Here is a 19,880-nt window from a genome sequence, read left to right as displayed (position 1 = left end):
TACTCCAACAACAAATTGTGGTGGACACGAAGGACTGAAAAAAACACAGGACTGTGTTTGGAGAAAGAAAAAAGTATTTTATTGCGTGTGGACAAACTGGACTGCAAACAAGCATAACTGGTTGCGGGCTGTGGGTGCATCTCTGTACAAAGGATGGCTTCAGCTCTGGAGGACATCTTGGACTTTCTCTCTGAGGGTCACAAAACAGGACCTGAAACAGAAAGTTCTGTATTAGACAGGGGAGTATTAAAGGACCCTCTACCGATCTCAGGTTCACCAATGACAAGTCACTCTCTATTGGACATGGATTTGTGTGGGGACTCCAACTTGTCACTATCTTTGCTTGCTTTGCCTCAAGGTGGTGCTGCTTCATCGGAGGCCACCACTGGGTCAGGGCCTAAACACTTGGCCCAGGAATCTTTGCATGTACGCATCCAGGAAGGATTCCAGTCCCTTTCAAAAGCACAAAGCAGCCATAAGGATGAACTCAAGCTTGCTCTAGGTGATTTAACGAAAGATCTTACTGCATACTATGATGAACAACTGCTGGAGTTGAGGTCGGCCATGGACAAACAGTTCAATTATGTACGCGATCAGTACTCAGCTACATTGAACTGGCGCTTGCAAAACCACCATGCAGACCTATTAAAGGCAATGAAGGAAACCCTAAGCCCTGTGGTACAGAATATCACGCACCTACAGTTGGAGGTCTGGAAGTGCTCCCAAGGTTTGGAGGGGATGGTGGGTGAGATGTCCACTATGAGGACACAGAGTCTCCGTGTGTCAGCACTGGCCGATGCCTCGGTTCAGACTAGTCCTGGTGGTGATCAGGCGACACTTCCCCAGCGGCATCGGCTGCAGTCGACGATGCATGTAGGAGTGTCAGAAGGTCCGCCATGTTCGCCAGATGACTCTACCATCTCAGGGGATTTGAACCGCCGTTTCATGGGGAAATTTCCTCTGAAACTGCAGTTTCCTACCTTTGGCAGGATGGAGGACAGCCCCGACCCGCTGTTATACTTGGACAGGTGCAAGGATTTATTGGCCCTCAATCCACTGACTGATGGGGAGTTGATGGTGACCTTCAGGAATGTGTTGTTTGGTACTGCGAGGGATTGGTGGGATGTGACTCATGCAACTACCCATCCTTTTTAAGACTTCCAGTCCAAGTTCCTTTCTGCTTTCCTGTCTGAGGACTATGAGGATGAGCTGGCAGAAAGAGTGCGGACACGGGTTCAAGGAGAGGATGAGAGCATAAGAGACTTTGCTTATTTGTATCATTCATTATGCTGTCGCTAGAAGCCTGACATTACAGAGGAGGCTGTCATTAAACTCATCCTTAGGAACATCAATCCCCGTATGGCCAGCCAACTGCGAGGCAGGGTGGAAACAGTGGAGGAATTGGTCAGATTGGGGCAGCAGCTGGAGAAGGACAAACTGAGCCAGACACAATATGACCTACGGAAGAAGCAGGGGAACAAGCTGAAGGAAAAAGGGGATCCAACACAGACACCCTCTCCACCACCACAGTCTGTAACCACAGCATGACCCAGCACCTCCTTTCAGGTGATTTGTTGGCGTTGTAAAGGCAGCCATCCTCCTTATGCATGTCCAACTTTCATTCATCAGAAAAGGTACAAACGTTCGGCCTTGGCACAAAATCAACATCAGCAATCAGGGTCCGGAGGGATGACTCATCCATCTGCGAGTGCTCTTGGTCCATCAGTGGAGCAGTCACCATCACCCCCACCTTTCTGTCCTTCACGCCTGCCTATAGGCACGGTGCTGCTCTCACTTTCGGCAGTCTGCTACCGCAGCAGTTAAAGGTGCCTCTCACCATCGGCTCCTGGGAAGGGACAGCCATTCTGGACATAGGATCTTCATACACATTGTTAAATGAAAACCTGTGGATGAGCATCAAACTACCTGCATCCAGACTTACTCCATGGTCAGACGTCCCCTTGTACTTGGCGAATGGGAAACAGGAGCATCCTCTTGGATGGTCAGATGTGGAGATCTGCCTGCACGGAAAGACATGGTTAATACCTATGGTTGTGCTGTCTCCTCAGGCACTGGCATTCTCTGTGGTACTTGGGCTGGATTTTGCATTTTTCAGTGGGATGCAAATTGATGTAGCAGGTGGCGCTTACTGGTTTCGTGGAGAGACGGGGAGGTACTTTTTTCAGGCCTATCACCCCGGCACACCAGAGCGGGAGGGGGCTGGCAACCATGTTGCTCTCTTCCTGGCAAATGCCCCGGAGATTTTACAACCTCCCTTACCGGACATGTCAGATCTTTTTGAGAAGGCAGTTCAAGGCTCACACCTGAAGGGGGAAGAGAGAGAGAGAGACTTCTGGAGATGCTGCATTGTAACAGCAATGTTTGCACTACCAAAGTCGGGCGCACGGGACTGCTTAGGCACCAAGTATTCATGATGGAGGATGTGCCAATATAACAGAAGCCTTACCGTCTCCCTCCACCAAAACAGAAGGTGTTAAGGGAGCTTCTGGATGAAATGTTGACAAATCAAGTTATAGAACCATGGGCTTCTCCAGTGGTGATATTCCCCGGGAAAAGTGGGAAGCCTAGGTTCTGTGTGGATTACAGAAAACCCAATGCCAGAACTCTCACTGATGCCTATCCCCTCCCTACCATCCAGGAAATCCTCGAGTCCCTTGCTGGAGCCACCGTATTCACAGCTTTGGATCTCAACAGTGGATACTGGCAAGTGGAGATGGATCCAAAATCTGTCCATATGACTGTTTCAGTTCAAGGTAATGCCCTTTGGCCTGAAAAAAGCACCAGCCACCTTCCAACATGTCCGTGTTGGCTCATGGACACGGTCTTAGGCGAACTTAAGGGAGAAAATTGTTTCGTGTACCTGGATGACATAATCATCTACTCCGACTCCTGGCAACAACATTTCAGGGATGTCCAAGCTATCATGGACAAGCTCAGGCAGGCAGGGCTCACTGTTAATGTGAAGAAAAGTAAGTTCTTCCGTACCTTCCTGACATTCCTTGGACATGTTGTGTCATCACAGGGAGTTCAGGTGGAGCAAGAGAAAACCCAGGCTGTCCAGAACTTCCCAGTGCCCACCAACAGGAAATCTCTGGAGTGGTTCCTGGGAATGGCGGGGTGGTACCATCGGTTTGTGCCAAATTTCTCCCAAATCGCTGGGCCCCTCAATGCCCTGAAAAGGAAGTTCTGCTGGTCCCCTGAATGTCAAACTGCCTTTGATACTCTCAAAGAGCACCTAACGAATCCTCCTATCCTGGGACATCCAAACTTTGATCTTCCATTTCTGGTTTATACTGATGCCAGTGAGGTAGGGCTGGGTGCAGTGATTGTCCAACGCACTGACCATGGGACCGAAGAAATCCTGGCTTATGGCAGCCGCAGCCTTAACCCAGCTGAAAGAAACTACTCCACTACGGAGCTGGAGTGTTTGGGCTGCGGAGAAGTGGAGAGTATATCTGGAAGGACGCCTCTTTACGGTGGTTACGGATCATTCTTCGCTCCTGTGGGTGTTCAAAACCACTAAACCCAGCACCCGTCTGATCCGGTGGGCTCTCAGGCTCCAAGAGTTCACCTTCACTGTGGAATACAGAAAAGGCAGATACAATACTGTTCCGGATGCCCTATCTAGCGCTCCATGTGATGGAGCTGACTCTACTCACAATCCTCTCTGTGCCACCATGGTGTCTGCCACACCGAAGTTTCCAGAGGACATGTCCATCACTGTCCAAGAGGTGTGGAATGCCCAGAAAAAGGACCCTGAATGTCAGACACTCTATCAAAACATCCTAGAGAAGGGTGAAATTCAAGCAAACTGCCAAACCCTCTACACCATCTTAGAGGATCTGATCTACCGGGTTGTGAAATTCGATTACAAAACCATGTACCAAATTTACATACCTGAGAGCCTGCGTTCACACTTTCTGACGTCATTCCACGAAGACCCCCTTGCTGGCCACCTGGGTAGATACAAAACCTACCGGAGAATGCAGAATCTGGTTCACTGGCCAAAAATGAGCTGGGATGTCAAAAAACATGTAACAAATTGTCAAGTCTGCCAACTATACAAACCTGAAATCCGCAAACCCGCTGGAAAACTACAACAAACAGTGGTATGCCATAGGGGTGGGCGATAAACCGAAAAATTTATCGGTACCTTTGCCCATGTCTGTATATTCGGTTTTTAACCTCCTAACGCACGCTGTTCCACCTACGGGACGGGACGGATGTTAGGAGGTAGCCACACGTTCTTCTGAATGTTTTAAACACCAACCCTTAAACACATATATTCATGCCGTACATTGTTGGAAAGCTTAGATTGCCCTGATTCATGCAAGACCACTCACGACTTATATGGTTGCTCACAGCCATAATAGTATTAGCGATTAGCTCGGCTAGCCACTCAGCTAAGTGAGAAAAGCTATAATGCCTACATACCTTCAAAGTCTTCCCTTTATCCACAATGATCATCTTATGACTCAGGACTTTCTGTACAGCTCGCCATTCTTGTGAAATATGAAATCCGTTTCCATGAAACCGAAATACTTTTCCTCAATATGTCCATGTATTTAGTCCAATACGTAACGTAATAACACAAATAACAAACCATATACGTTCCGTTTACGTCATTTCTTGACCTGCACGTCCATCTCAGAGTACACGTGACTAGATGTTTACGACCGTGAAAGGGTCTTCAAAGGACTTCAAAGGTAAGACAGAATTTCTGTTAGTCGCTGTAAATAAGCGGTTGTTTACCTTTGTATTCTTTGGCTGCTGGTTCACTGAGTTCTTGTCGTAGCACAATAATAGTGGTACTGTTGAACTCGGCAGGGTCTTAGCTTTCATATGAGATGCTATTTATTTATTTATATATTTATGTACCATGAACTGTCAGAGCGGTAGCAATGGAAATGTGGAGAGTGGGTTGACTTTCTGACGCTATTCGGATTTTGATATTTGATCATTAATATGCTTGGTGTTTGAGTTGTGTTTGGTGTGTGTAAAAATTATTATTATATGTGCTTGTAGCGGAGTTTCTACTATTTAATTTGATGTGCAGTATGACTGTATTGCTACATAAATAAGGCAGCGTTTTGTGCCTTTTGCTGCGGAGAGTCTCAGGGTCCCCCAATTGGGGACTTTGGAGTTTAACAGGTTAACCAAACAAACAAACACATCCTATGAACTTTATATATAATAATAATATTGAATTTTATAGTAATAATGAATCAATGTTGAATCAGCAGTGTGCCAAATCTATTTACAGCAAGGGAAATTATGAACCAGTAGATTTAAATTCAGGGACAGCAAACATTCAAGCTAAACTAATGATATGACTTTCTGAGCTGCACTATGAAGAATTTGTATGTTTTCCATCTTCGCTCTTTGTGCTCAAGCTTAGCTTCTAACGTTAATACCTCATAAAATGATAGCTTCCACTAAGCTTGTGGGGGGATTTCCATCTCCTTACCAACAATTTCTTTACAGCAGTTAAGCCTGCAAAAATAACTCTCTTCATATGAAGCATTAAACTAAGTGATGTATCATCATTCAACAATAAAATGTGTGGCAAACAGGGTATGTTATTCTCAATTATTTCAGAAAGAATAACGGCCACATTGACCCAAAAGGATTGGACCCAAGGACATTCCCACACCATATGCAAATATGTGCCCATTACTTTTTGGGGGCATAAAGAGCAAAAATGATGTCCTTGGAAATAAATACAATCTTTGGATTAGTTTATAATTAATTAATTGAGGATTATATTTTCAAGAAGACAAAGAAATATTGTTCCATACTCTCTGCCAATTTATAGTTATATCAAAATCTCTTAAATCAAACAGATTACAAATTCAACTTCCAAACAGAGATGGGTCCAAATAAGTTTTCTTGTAATTTTTTGTATAAACATGAAACAAAACCACTTTTAACATTTGTACAACATTTACATAATACATTCATTGAGGAATGAGTGTACAAAGATTGATTTCATGATTCAACATAGGTGCAAATGGCAGTGCGCAACTGTAAATAAAATAAAATTGAATTGCTGGCCAAATTAAATATTTGTTTGAGCTCTTGAAAAGATCTGAGGACATTTTTATTATATGTATTATTTTTGGCTGGTTTACCACCTAAAAGTAAATGGTTATTTCTGAAGATAGGTGTATCTAGGTGCCATTTTGTGTCCCATTTACCTATTCTAGCAATGGGCTTCCAAATATAAATTGAGTGTGTAATAATTGGTCCAAATTTAGTCAGACAGTAGTTCTCCATATTCACCCATAGTATGTCATTGTCTTTGAACTAATAAACCTCCTGCCTTCCTACTATTTTGAAGTGTAGAGTTACTGATTCTTGGATGTTGGTCATGGCAGATGAATTTGAAAGCCTCACTCTGTATCCTCTCCCAAATCCCAGGTGATAGAGGTAAATGAATCATACTGACATAAAGATTTATTTTGGGTAATATACGAGAACAACGGAAATGTGAGTTGCAAAAGGTATTAATAATGATGACCATCTGTGTAATTCATTAAATATTGCCTTGTAATTTTTTGATACATTTTTTTCAATAGATGAATATCTTTACCAAGATATCTCAAATGTGAGACCACTGGAATTCTTACATCTAGATAAAGATTACTGACAGCTTCATTTAGTGGAAGCAAATTCGACTTGCTCAAATTAGTCTAATTTATGAATGATGTTCAGTGCTGCTGGCAGAGAATTTTGTACATTATCATGGAATAATAACACATCGTTTGCATACAAGGAAATCTTATGATGTGTCTTGTTCACCGCTATTGGTTTTACTTCATGTGAATTCTTGATTCTAGGCACCACGTTCAACAGGAAATGTTGTTGTAAAATGTGTTTTAAAATTGTAATCTAATCTGCTAAATAATCCCTGTGTTTACTAAATACCTGTAATCTGATTACGTCTTTTTTTCTGTAACACAATACAGTTTCCTTTTTTTCCTATCCTAATTACGTACCCCTGTTACATGTATTCCATTACTCCCCAAGCCTGGTGCTGAACCGGTGTTTGTTTGGCGTCATCTCCTGGTAATTTGACAGCAATTTGAAGCGTCATGGAAGTAACAATTTAAAAGTCACCAGTTGTAATTTTGTAAAGCTGTTTGGCTGAGCACAGGGAGAGGTCATGGCTCACCCAGTTAGGGAGAGTCTTTAAACTTAGTGGGTTTAATGGAGGCAGAGTTTTCTCCAACATTGTAACAATGGAAAAGCATTGATGAGTCTGTGCAGCAGATAAGGTAACATTACGGCTGCAATGCTGAAATTTCTTGTATCTTTGTCAATGACAGATGTGAGTTTTGTGAGCTCTCCTGGATTTTACGCTAAGATGTGAGCTGTAGAGCAGGTGGGGAGTTGGAGTCTGTGTGAGCAGCCTTTGGTGCCCTTTCTTTTGTTCAGTGGTTAAAAGGACCTTCCTTTCTCATGGGCATTTTGCACTCATTTATGATGACGCAAGGATTGAGGTGTAGGGTGTCTATTATGTAGTTTTTGACCATTGTAAACTTAGGCCATGGTTTCACCCAGTTTCATGTTCATGATAATTGGGCTGAGTTGGGCCCTCTACTGCCATGCTTAGGTAGATGTGATTATAAAATATCAGAGGAAGTGACCACTGGTCAGGCTCAGTGAGGCAGTCTGATGAAATATTGCGAGCCCTCTACCTATGTACCCTGCCATTCCTACACCATCCACTGAAGTGGTCTCTGGATGAGAATGGCAGTGAATCTCCTGCTGTCTTATAAACTGTGTAAGACATGTAATCACTAGACCCGGCCTGATTGACTGCTACATACATGTAATTACCCTAACCCTTCAGTGGGTGATTGTATGTGTATGATTAGAGGAGACACATATTAGAGGTAACATCAGTCTGTGTAAAGTAAGAATAAATATGTGTTCTGAGTTTGACATACCACAGATGCTAAATAGAAGACAGCCTAATTTTACTATACATTGCCATGTGGGGATGAATCATGATTAATCCTAGGAAAGGAACATATTAATTTTGAGCTTAAATAGCATCCCCATCCAGCCCACTAGATAAGAGGTGTACTGCCACACACATTATAGCCAAGTTAACTGATGCAGCTCCACCTCGCTACGGTGTTATGCTTAAGTGTGATTTAAAGGGAAACTAGACGGTAAATAATACAAAGTAAATATTATTAAATTATGAAGGAAAACAAGTTTATTGAATGAATACATTGCCAGAAGATAATTAAACAGCAAGTTCATATTTTATGAACTTCGTCCAAAGGCTCAAAAAGGATGTCTCTTATTCAGAAGCTTCAGACTAGAAAGAAAAAAGAAAAGATGATTCAGCATCTATTCTTACAATAAAAAGTAAATTAAAAAATTGAGCTAAAATATTTAGCTAAACACACTAAAATACCCAATTCAACTAAGTTGCCCACATAATCATTATGTTAAATATTATCACATGGTTACCTTTCCATGATCACGGCTCTTGGCTCTCAGCTTGTTGACCTGGGACTCAGCGATGTCAGCACGCTCCTGAGCTTCCTCCATCTCATGCTGGACCTTCCTGAACCTGGATAAGTGAGTATTGGCCTGCTCCTCCTGTAAAAGGTTTGAAGTTGAAGTATGTTGTATTTTTATTTTTTACATCACATTGGTATGCTTTCTTGCTGTAATGATTGATTCCTGTATGAAAAAAACTACAAAACATTTGACTCACAGCCTCCTCAGCCTGTCTCTTGTAAGCCTTGACTTTGAGCTGCAGCTTATCCACCAGATCCTGAAGTCTGTGCACATTCTTCTTGTCCTCCTCAGTCTATATAAAAGAAGAAATGTTACTGCACTATATAGAGAGAAGATTTCAAAACCAAGAAATCATGATAGTTTTTAGTTAAATCCGAACTTACCTGGTAGGTCAGCTCCTTTACTCTCCTCTCATATTTGCGGACTCCCTTAACAGCATCAGCTCCACGTCTCTGCTCAGCTTCAACCTCAGTTTCCAGTTCACGGACCTGTAATGTGATGATGCATAGTATATCAAAACCTTGTGAAGGAATTTTTGAGGTGAGATAAGTGAATTAATTCCACATACTGAAAGCGTGAAATTGCGATTGACATCCTGAAGCAGATATATTAAGAGCATACCCTTGACTCCAGTTTCTGGAGCTGCTTCTTGCCACCCTTCATGGCCAGGTTCTCAGCCTCATCCAGACGGTGCTGCAGGTCCTTGACTGTGACCTCCAGGTTCTTCTTCATCCTTTCCAGGTGAGCACTGGTGTCTTGCTCCTTCTTCAGCTCCTCAGCCATCATGGCAGCCTGAAATGATGGACAGCATGCATAAACAAGTGTTTTGTGAAGTGAAGTTGAATTTTATAAAAAGAAGACTCATAAACAAACTCACATCAGTGATAGCCTTTTTGGCTTTCTCCTCAGCATTTCTTGATTCCTGAACTGCATCGTCCACTTCACCCTGAACCTGTACAAAGTCGGCCTCCAGCTTCTTCTTGGTGTTCAGCAGGCTGGTGTTCTGAATATTTTAAAAAAATCACCTTTAATTTTATGATATGTATACAAAAGCTGGTATGTATACTATATTCATTCTGTATTAAGACATTTTCTTGTTAACTGTTGAATATAAACCTGAGAGTGAAGCAGTCCAACACGCTCACTAGCATCAACCAACTCCTGCTCAGCCACTTTGCGTCCCCTCTCTGTCTGCTCCAGAGCGGCTCTGAGCTCCTCAATCTCAGCCACCATCAGGCCATTCCTGCGCTCCACCATGACAACCTGCTCCTTCATGTCTTCCTGTCCTCTGACAGCATCATCAAGGTGGAGTTGGGCATCCTGATAACACGTGCAAGTGTAAAGAATTAACTTCTTTGCTCTTCAACATTTGTTTATTCATTGATCAGACAAAACTCACCTTGAGCTGTCCCTGGACATTCCTCAGTTGTTTCTGGGACTCAGCAGCCTGCCTATTAGCATGACTCAGCTGAATCTCCATCTCATTCAGATCTCCCTCCATCTTCTTCTTGACTCTCAGAGCATCATTCCTGCTCCTGACCTCAGAATCAAGAGTGCTCTGCATGGAGTCAATCACCCTCTGGCTGTTCCTCTTGATTTGCTCCATCTCCTCATCCTTTTCTGCCAGCTTCCTGTCTACTTCACCTTTGATCTGGTTAAGCTCAAGCTGAACACGGAGAATCTTGGCTTCCTCATGCTCCAGTGTACCCTTAAAGAAAAAGTTGGACATACATCTAAAATGTATTTTTCTCAGAAAAATATCAAGAAAAGGGTTAAAATGAATACATGCAATATCATAAACACTTCTGTATTTTATCACACAAGTGGTCTTTTTGTTTTTTAATTTATATTTTTACCTCTGCTTCCTCCAGTGCTGACTGAATTTCACTCTTCTCAGTCTCCACGGTCTTCTTGGCTTTCTCCAGCTCATGGATGCTCTTTCCAGTCTCACCAATCTGTTCAGTCAGGTCTGAGATCTCCTCTGTAGCATATTAAAAGCCAAATTCCAAGGCAATTAGGTATCTACATTATATGTAGCAACCACATTTTTCCACCACAACATTTCATAACCTACAGCTACGGAAGTCAAGGAAGAAGCTGTATAATCACTACAATGATAAATTAATATTACATTAAATATTGTGGGATTGACTTACGCTGCAGGTTCTTGTTCTCTCTCTTCATGGTCTCCAGATGATCCAGAGCCTCCTCATAAGAGTTCTTCATCTTGAACAGTTCAGTGCTGAGAGAGCGAGCCTCCTTCTGGGCTCCTTCCAGCTCTGCCTGGCCTTCCTCATATTTCTGTTTCCATTCTGCAAGGACCTAGAATTATATAGATTAATAACAATGATTAATTACCAAGACACATTTGTGTTTCATTCAAACCAGTGTGGTTATGATTTCCTGTTACCTTATCAAAGTTCCTCTGCTTCTTGTCAAGGTTGGCAGCCAGAGAATTAGCTCTCTCTACATCAATCATGAGGTCCTCTACCTCACCCTGTAACCTCTGCTTGGTCTTCTCCAGAGAGGCACACTTTGAGTTCACAGCCTCAATGGACTCCTCAGCATCCTGCAGACGCTGGGCAAGCTTTTTCCTGTCGTGAAGAATTTGTTTACACTTAACAGCATGTTGATAGTAAAATATGTGGAACGTTTTCTGGAAAAGCAAGCAATTGAATTAAAGACTAATTTAAAATGACTTACTTGGACTCTTCCAGCTCCTCAGTACGCTGGATAGCATCAGTCTCATATTTGGTTCTCCACTGAGCCACTTCACTGTTGGCCTTGGACATTCCTCGCTGCAGCTCAGCTTTAGCCTCTTGCTCCTCCTCAAACTGCTCTCTGAGCAGATCACAGTCATGGCGGGCTGATTGAACACCATGGGCCAGGGCATTCTTGGCCTTATGACAATGGATGACATATTTTATTGACCAGATCACATAAATATGTATGTATTATTGAAGTATACCCCCTGATGATCAAAACTGCTCAACAAGGTTAGAAGCTCTTAACAATTACTCCTAATCTGACTTTTTATGGTCTTGGTCAGGTTTAGTCAGTTCTGGTGTAACCTAAAACATGAGAACAAGAATTCACTAAAATAAATATAAAATATAAATATAGATATATATAAATATATGATGTGCTTACACAGGTGTCAAATTCGATTTTAAAATGAAATGTCAAAAACTGCTTACATAATTTGAGTCGATCGATCATCCACAAATAAAAAAACTACTTTTGAACATGTACAGTCTTTAAAATACCTAAAAATCCAATAAATCATAGAGAAATATTACTCAAACATAACATCTGTGAAATATAATTATTTACATGTCTGCTGTTTCATTACTAAAATAATCAAACTAAAGAAAGATTAGATTCCATCCACAAGAAAAAAGTGGCTTGTCAGAGCATGCATGAATACTAATGCTGCGGCATGAAATAGTTGGGTGGGAACAATATCAAGATCTGGCCTTTTTATAATATAATGATATCATCTCTAAGCCAGAACCTCTGAACTCATGACAGAGGACTGGAACCAGTCTCTCTCTCTCTCTCTCTCTCTCTCTCTCTCTGTCTCTGTCTCTGTCTCTCAAAAAATCTACATATTGATAAACCTGATAAATGCTTTTCAAACTATTTTTAAAGGCATTTTTGAATTTCTCATCTTGCCAACCCTTATTTGTCATTGAAATAGAAATAATAAATTATTCTACAATTGTTTATTCATTATCATTATTTTCTGTTCATGATTTTGTGTCAGATTTTCATTGTTTGAAAAAAATTTAAAATGAAATGAGTACCCAGTTCCACCAGTAGGCTATTAGAATAATAAGAGATAAAAACGCTTTATACCTTCACTTCCTCCTCAATGTGTCTCTTCAACTCCTCAATCTGCTGAGTGTAAGCCTGCTTGCCTCTGGTCAGCTGGGAAATAAGAGCATCTTTCTCCTCAAGCTGGCGAGAAAACTCACCTGAAAGACAAAATGTAAATGTGTCATTTATCAAAAATGATCATTACTAGTTTTTATTACTTGTTTTAATCATGACTCACCGTTCTCTGTCTGAAGTCTTGCCCTCTGTGCATTTATGTCATTCAGCTGGCGCACATTCTCATCATTTTTGGCTTTAAGCTCACTCAGCTGGTCCTCAAGAGTTCTGGACATCTTTTCCAAGTTGCCCTATAAAAAACAAAACACAATGTATTTAGAAATATTTACATGAACAAATCACATCTAAGTTGCGTTTTGGGGAAAATCAGTGCATACCTTTGTTTTAGCTACAGCCTCCATGTTGCTGGAAAGATCATCAATCTCCATCTTGTACTCGCTCTTCTCCTTCTCCAGCTTCTGCTTGACACGCTGGAGGTTGTCAATCTGCTCTCCCAGTTCTGCAACACTGTCTGCCTGCTTCTTGCGGAGAGCTGCTGCGGTAGCTTCATGCTGGAGGGTTGACTCTTCAAGGTCACGGCGCAGCTTCTGGAACTCAGCCTCACGCTTCTTGTTCATCTCAATCTGAGCGGCTGTTGCTCCACCAGCTTCCTCAAGCCTCTCACTGATCTCCTCAAGTTCCCTGGAGAGGTCAGCCCTCTGCTTCTCCACCTTAGCCCGAGCAGCACGTTCAGCCTCAATTTCTTCTTCCAGCTCCTCAACGCGTGCCTAGGTTTGATGATTGTAATATAAAGAAGGCTTGTGAACTGAACATACTGTGAGCAGTGGTTTTTCAGTCACTGAGTATAATATTCATATGAAATACTAACCTGGAGCTCTTTGATCTTCTTCTGAAGCTGAGCACCAAGAGACTGTTCATCCTCAATCTTGCTGAGCAGCTGGCTGGTCTCAAACTCCTTCCTGTAATAGGAAACAAAACGTATTGCTTTCGTGTTGCATTATGGCAATGAGGCAATGTAATGAATAAAGATGAAAACAGAAAACGTACTTCTTGATTTTCTCCTCAGATTGCTGCTTGTCATTCTCCAGATCCATTATGGATTCCTGGGACAGTTTCAAATCTCCCTCAAGCTTCCTCTTGGCTCTCTCAAGGTCCATACGGAGCTTCTTCTCTTGCTCCAGTGATCCCTCAAGCTTTTGAGATATTATAACGTTAATAATAATGTTTTGAATTTTTATCATGGAATGTCGATTCTCACACACAAGTTAACGAAAACACAAATACAAACACATTATCAAAAGCAATTTTTTCTCACATCATCCACTTGTTGTTCCAGTTTAGTCTTGGCCTTGGTCAGAGTGTTGACTTTGTCCTCCTCTGCCTGGAGATCATCCAGTGTTTGTTGGTGAGCCTCTTGGAGGGCTTTCTTCTCCTTGGTCAACTTGGCAAGAGACTCATCTTGAGATGCCATCTCCTCTGTCAGGTTTTTCACCTGAAAGTATCAGGGAATATCCATTACTTCCATCACTTTATAACCATATGTTTGAAAGCTAACATCAAATACATTGCCTTTTTTATAAATACAGGATTAAAATGATTCCAACCTTGTTTTCTGTGGCATGTTTCTCCTTCTCCACTTTAGCCAAGGTGAGCTCCAAGTCATCAATATCTTTCTTCAGCTCAGAGCATTCATCCTCCAGCTTCCTCTTCTTGCCAGTCAGCTCAGCATTGATTTCCTCTTCATCTTCCAGTCTCTCAGTTGTCTCTTTGAGTTTGGCCTCAAGTTGGATCTTGCTCTTAATCAGACCTTCACACCTTTCTTCAGCATCTGAGAGATTCTCACATTCCTAAGATTTGAACATACATGTGGTATTAGTTTGGATGATAAATATTTCTAAACATGTAAAATTGTCTGAGTGTGCATTTTACTCACAGATGCCACTTGCAGTTGCAGGTCATTCTTTTCCTGCAGCAGGGAAACCATCTTCTCCTCCAGCTCCTTCTTCTTGGCCAGAGCAGTGGCCAGGTCTGTCTGCATCTTCCCATAGTTTTCCTTCATCGCAGCCAGCTCCTTCTCAGTCTCAGCACTCTTCAGAAGAGGCTTGATCTTGAAGTACAGATTCATCCATGGCCAGTTTTTCACATTCATGAATGAACGGATATTGTACTGAATGGAGAAGATAGCTTCCCTGGAAAATTAATATGAATAAAGTGTAACTTTTCTGTAATGTTATTTCATTAAAAATAAAAAAACAGCTGCTGTTAATAGAACAGTTCAGTGTACTGTATGATAATCCTACCTCCTCTCCATCATCTTTACAAACTCTGTCCTCATGAGGTATCCTCTGCAGAGAGCTTGAGTCATGGTCACCAGACTAGCCAGTTTTTCATCTCTCATCTCCTCCAGACCACCCAGCAGACCAGCTTTGAAGAACACCTGTGTGGTTGTTTGAAGGGACTCAGTAATCAGCATTCACTGATACAAAAGGATGTATGTACATACCATATCTTGACATTGTTCATAGAAATTAACCTTTGTGTGTCCAAACTTGTACTGAGTGTGATCCACATCAATGGAGCCTAGCAGCTTCTCAGCAGCTTTCTTGTTGTCAATGAACTGTCCCTCAGGGATGACGCTGGCATTCAATACTTTGTATCTACAAGAGAATATCGTGTTGTTACTTACCCCATATATTGGCGGGATGTTTTTAATTCAACTGAAATCAACTTGATTTGCTTATATTAAATTATATTACCTCTGCTTGAAGTCACCATAGAGGATTCTGCTGGGGAAGCCCTTTCTGCAGATTCTGATGCCTTCCAGCACACCGTTACACCTCAGCTGATGGATAACCAAGAAGTTCTCCATAAGACCTGAAAGTTCCAAAATCATATTCAAAATGTTTGTTTTTATCAATGTATCACATTTAGTGTGCAACATTAGGCCATGTGCTTCTTACCTGGGGTCTTTGATTCATTAGGAATGAGGCAACGGACAAAATGAGGGTGAGTGCTCCTCAAATTGGTCATCAGCTTACCCAAGTTCTCCTGTGGATCAGCAACATAAGAAAAATGGTCAACGGTATTTCAAGATTATGTTGTTAATAATTTAAAGTATGAAACAATACATACCCTGAAAAGAGCAGACACAGTTTGGAAGGAACCACCCTTCTTCTTTCCACCCTTTTTGCCACCACCACCACCAGCAGCAGCCTCTGTTTTCACAAACATTAAATTGAATTAATAGCATTCAATAAATAACCTCTCTGTGCAAAGGGTATATTATATTAAGTCGCATGCATCAATATATTACCATAAAATGGTCATCAGCTTTACATGAGGCCTGAACCTCCTAAGACATAGTTTCTTACCCATCACTACACCACATCACAACTCACTGCATGTTATATAACATCATTAATTGCTACTGATTAAGCTGCTACTAGCCAATGTCAAGAGAGCAGTCTGAACCATGTTGTTCACTTGACACCACTGCTCTGTTGCTCAGAGTTTCTGATCATTCTGCTCAGGCTTATTGCTTACCTTCACCCCCACCATGTGTTGCATACAGGAAGGCCAGAAGTTTGTTGGAGGCCTTCTGGTAGAGCTGGATAACGGAGTCATTCAGGGGGTCCTTGTTCTTATCCAACCAGCCATTGATATTGTAGTCCACTGTACCAGCATAGTGAACCAGGGAGAAGTGAGCCTCAGGCGCGCCCTTTTTAGGCTTTGGCTTCTCAAAGGCCTTGGTCTTGCCAAGATGCTGATCATGCAGCTTGTTCTTGAAAGAAGTGTCAGAGGCCTTGGGGAACATGCACTCCTCTTCAAGGATGGAGAAGATGCCCATTGGCTGAGGGGAAAAAAATGAAATTTCACATCAAAGGTTTAATAGTGGGAATGAACATTTGTATGATTCGAAAAATCACTTTGACTTGATTGACTACTGACCTTCTCAATAAGCTCAATGCAGGCAGCCAAGTCCATACCAAAGTCAATGAACTCCCAGATAATGCCTTCTTTCTTGTACTCCTCTTGCTCCAGGACAAACATGTGGTGGTTGAAGAACTGTTGCAGTTTCTCATTGGTGAAGTTGATGCAGAGTTGCTCCAGGCTGTTGAACTGTAATAATGGTGATATAATCAGTCATAGAAAAACAATGTTGATGTGATGCAACTCAAATATTCTTCAAGTCACTCACATCAAAGATCTCAAATCCAGCGATATCCAATACTCCAATGAAGTACTGTCTTGGCTGCTTTGTGTCCAGCATCTCATTGATACGGATGACCATCCACAAGAACATTTTCTCATAGATAGACTTGCACAGAGCACTGACAGCATTGTTGACCTAGAAATAAAGATTTTAGAATGATCACAATCATATTTTCTGGTTAAAATGGAAATATTGCCATTTTATTTGTTCAAATATTAAACTTTCTTTAACTTACCTGTGGCACAGTCTGACCTTTGGTTACCATCTCATTTCCGACCTTGACTCTGGGGTAGCACAGAGCTTTCAACATATCAGCTGAGTTCAGGCCCAGGAGGTAGGCAATTTTATCAGCCACTGATGGAAAAACAAACTGTTAGCCATCTGTGAACTGGGATATGTTTACAAATATATGTTACATATCAATCAATGATGGATTTTCTATAAGATATCATTATCCGAGTTACCCTCAGTGCCATCAGGTTCAGCTTGCTCCTCGCGCTGCTTCTGCTTGAATTTCATGTTGCCATGATGCATCACAGCACCAGTCAGCTTGTAGATGCCCTGCTTCTCCTCAGCAGTGAAGCCCAAAATGTCAATAGCAGTCTACATTGAACATGAAGAAGAGTTATTGGTATTTCAACAAACTTCCCAGTTGCATTAAGCATGCAAGATATACTTAACTAAAATGTTTTCTTACATCTGTTGCAATGAACTCCTCCACATCATCAATGCTCTTCACAGTGATTTCACCCTGACTGACCATTGGGTAGTCATAGGGGTTTGTGGTGATCAGAAGAGCCTCTATAGGAGCACAGTAAAATACACATCATTGCTTGGTCTTGTCTCTGGCATTATTTAAGTTTCAGTGTCAAATTCACAAAGTAACATACCCAGGAGCGCAGGTTGGTGGCCAGTCATCAGTTGATAGAAGATGTGGTAGCTCCTCTCAGCAGACAGCTGGAAGGTTACACGGGACTTCTCCAGCAGATCTACGAAAAACAAATTCAACCAGAGACTGTGTAATCACTCTATTACAATTAAAAACTGTTATTGTATCAAAGATATATGACACTCCAGATTAATCTTGATTCACATCATGGTTGAAACTTACAAGTTTCAATATCAGCTGAAGCCAGCTTTCCAGTAGAGCCAAAGTGGATTCTGATGAATTTACCCTAGACAGCCAGATCATTGATAACGTCAGTTTTTGTAATTTAGCAACAAAATGTCTTGAGATGTTCCCTGGATTACTTACAAAACGAGAGGAGTTGTCATTCCTCACAGTCTTGGCATTACCATAGGACTCCAGCAGAGGGTTGGCTGCAACAATTTGGTCCTCAAGGGAGCCCTGCAAGAGAGGATTTGAGTTACATGGGCTAAACATTCACATTAACTTTCCTCTGACAAACAACTTTATATTAAACAACCAATTTACCTGCATCTTTCCAGGAGTTGGCTCAGCCTTCTTGGCTCCAATAGCTGCAATTGTTGCAAAGTACTGGATGACACGTTTGGTGTTGACAGTCTTTCCTGCACCGGATTCTCCACTGGGGTATAAGAGACACATGTCAAGATTCTGCTTTATTATCATTATATGATTTAGTATTACAGTTTCTGTTATACTTACGTGATCAGGATAGACTGGTTCTCACGATCTGAAATACAAACATAGACATTTCACATCAATTTCTTTTTTGTAATTCAATACTCAATAAGCTTATGTGTAAACTTTATTCTACATGATTTAACACTGCTAACTTTAATTTTACCTGTGTGCATGAACTGATAGGCGTTATCAGAGATGGAGAAGATGTGAGGTGGTGCCTCAATCCTCTTCTTGCCTCTGTATCCTGACACAACTATAGCATCATACACAGGAAGCCACTTGTAGGGATTCACAACAACGCAAAACAGCCCAGAATAGGTCTGTAATAGCACAAATAGAAAATAAACATAGTGTTAACATTTAGATTCTCAGATATAAATACTCATTGCATTAATTAAGCGGAAACTCACGTAGATCATCCAGGATGCAAAACGCTCTTTGAGGTTATACAACACAGTAGGCTCGTTGAGGTGGGTCATCATGACCATGTCCTCAATTTTATCAAACTTTGGAGGGTTCCTGGGGAAGATTTCATCTTCTTTTACAGTGAGTTCCTAGAAAAAGAGAAACAGTAAAAGTGTTTTCCTAAGATTTCTTTTTCAAATTTAGAGTTCATCAGAAAGATGTCCTTGTTAACCACTGTGTTAGTATGAACCCATAGCCACTAATTCATTTTCACTACATTTTAAACAAATGTAAATTGGAAAAAATGAGAAACCCCAACATAGAAAGGGTATTCTTTGGAAATATACCTACCTTTCCACAGTCAGTCTTAACTGTGGCTTTGCCACCATCTCTCTTCACAAGTTTACCCTTGAGATACATTTCTTCCTTATCCACCACAAAGAAGGAAGATTTGGCATCAAAGGGAGCGGCTTGAGCCTCAATCCTTTCCCTCTCTGGCTTCCGGAGGTAGATGGCTGCCGGGCCATAGCACTCCATCTCTGCGTCTGTGCTCATGGTGGCACTTTAGTGGAGACTGAAAAGATCACAAAAATATCAGCATAATGTAGAAATGTAAATCTTGTATCCATCTGATGTTGGAGATTTGATATGTTTTACCTCAACTGGCTCCAAAAAAAGATGACTGGTACAGTATTTGGTGGAGTGTCAAGATGCTATAAAAAAGATGGTGAAACATGAGTACAATAATTTTTTCAGTTTGTTTTTCTCATTTTAAATCTTACTTGCAGAATGTCAGTTTGAGAGCTGTCAAGTGTGAAGGTCGTAAAACTTATTCACTTAACTAATAAGTGCCAGCTGTACTCAGTTCAATCATCACAACCAGATAAATAGTACTGCTCTTAATGATCACTTACTATACAGTATGTGTTGAGACAGGGTATGTACTGGACATAACTAATTATAATTATTATACTAAAGAGTATTTCAAGAAATTGTTTTGAAATAATGTTGATATGCCATGAAATTCCACCTGAAACAAAGATAAATCAGACAAAGAAATATGGACAAAATACATTTGTAATTACCTTACCGACTTATCAAAAGGAGTTAAAACTGAGATCATAGTCAATACACTAACCTGTGTTGGGTGCCTACCAGTTCATGTAGAAGTCCAGGGCTGCTGCTTTTATAGAGGGTGGG

General features: G+C 41.3%; 1 protein-coding gene across 2 annotated transcripts; it reads right to left on the bottom strand.

Annotated features, from left to right (window-relative positions):
• Positions 1–8,290: 8,290 nt before the first annotated feature.
• LOC128379515 (myosin heavy chain, fast skeletal muscle) lies at positions 8,291–19,235 on the bottom strand. Of its 2 annotated transcripts, none has more exons than XM_053339152.1 (39): positions 19,032–19,235; positions 18,686–18,829; positions 18,439–18,595; positions 18,297–18,324; positions 18,105–18,216; positions 17,925–18,017; positions 17,781–17,844; positions 17,560–17,658; positions 17,367–17,470; positions 17,134–17,272; positions 16,905–17,023; positions 16,655–16,804; positions 16,405–16,575; positions 16,000–16,306; positions 15,589–15,671; positions 15,417–15,504; positions 15,213–15,330; positions 14,990–15,113; positions 14,757–14,893; positions 14,390–14,645; positions 14,061–14,303; positions 13,772–13,948; positions 13,504–13,649; positions 13,325–13,415; positions 12,834–13,223; positions 12,620–12,746; positions 12,421–12,539; positions 11,266–11,462; positions 10,973–11,156; positions 10,719–10,884; positions 10,419–10,543; positions 9,962–10,270; positions 9,679–9,882; positions 9,440–9,565; positions 9,184–9,354; positions 8,946–9,050; positions 8,759–8,854; positions 8,509–8,640; positions 8,291–8,353 (listed from the first exon to the last, which is right to left on the bottom strand). In XM_053339152.1, the coding sequence occupies exons 1-39, from the start codon at positions 19,233–19,235 to the stop codon at positions 8,336–8,338; spliced, it is 5,823 nt and encodes a 1,940-aa protein (XP_053195127.1). In that variant the 3' UTR covers positions 8,291–8,335. The 2 variants fall into 2 exon arrangements, with proteins under 2 accessions (XP_053195127.1, XP_053195129.1); XM_053339154.1 differs by having other exon boundaries at positions 16,012–16,306.
• Between the last annotated feature and the right edge of the window lie 645 nt (positions 19,236–19,880).

Source organism: Scomber japonicus, chromosome 18 (assembly GCF_027409825.1).
Source record: "Scomber japonicus isolate fScoJap1 chromosome 18, fScoJap1.pri, whole genome shotgun sequence".
In the NCBI taxonomy this organism is placed as follows: Eukaryota; Metazoa; Chordata; class Actinopteri; order Scombriformes; family Scombridae; genus Scomber; species Scomber japonicus.
The sequence above is the reverse complement of the archived record's forward strand: the minus strand, read 5'-3'. Positions and strand labels throughout refer to the sequence as shown.

What these genes read in the sequence shown, in the direction of transcription:
- LOC128379515 (XM_053339152.1), bottom strand. Translation starts at nt 19,235, where the DNA reads ATGAGCACAGACGCAGAGATGGAGTGCTATGGCCCGGCAGCCATCTAC. An exon ending in CTGTGTCTGCTCTTTTCAGG is followed by an intron (nt 15,505 to 15,588) that starts GTATGTATTGTT and finishes GCTGATCCACAG; the next exon opens with GAGAACTTGGGTAAGCTGAT. An exon ending in AGAGACAGGCTGAGGAGGCT is followed by an intron (nt 8,641 to 8,758) that starts GTGAGTCAAATG and finishes AACCTTTTACAG; the next exon opens with GAGGAGCAGGCCAATACTCA.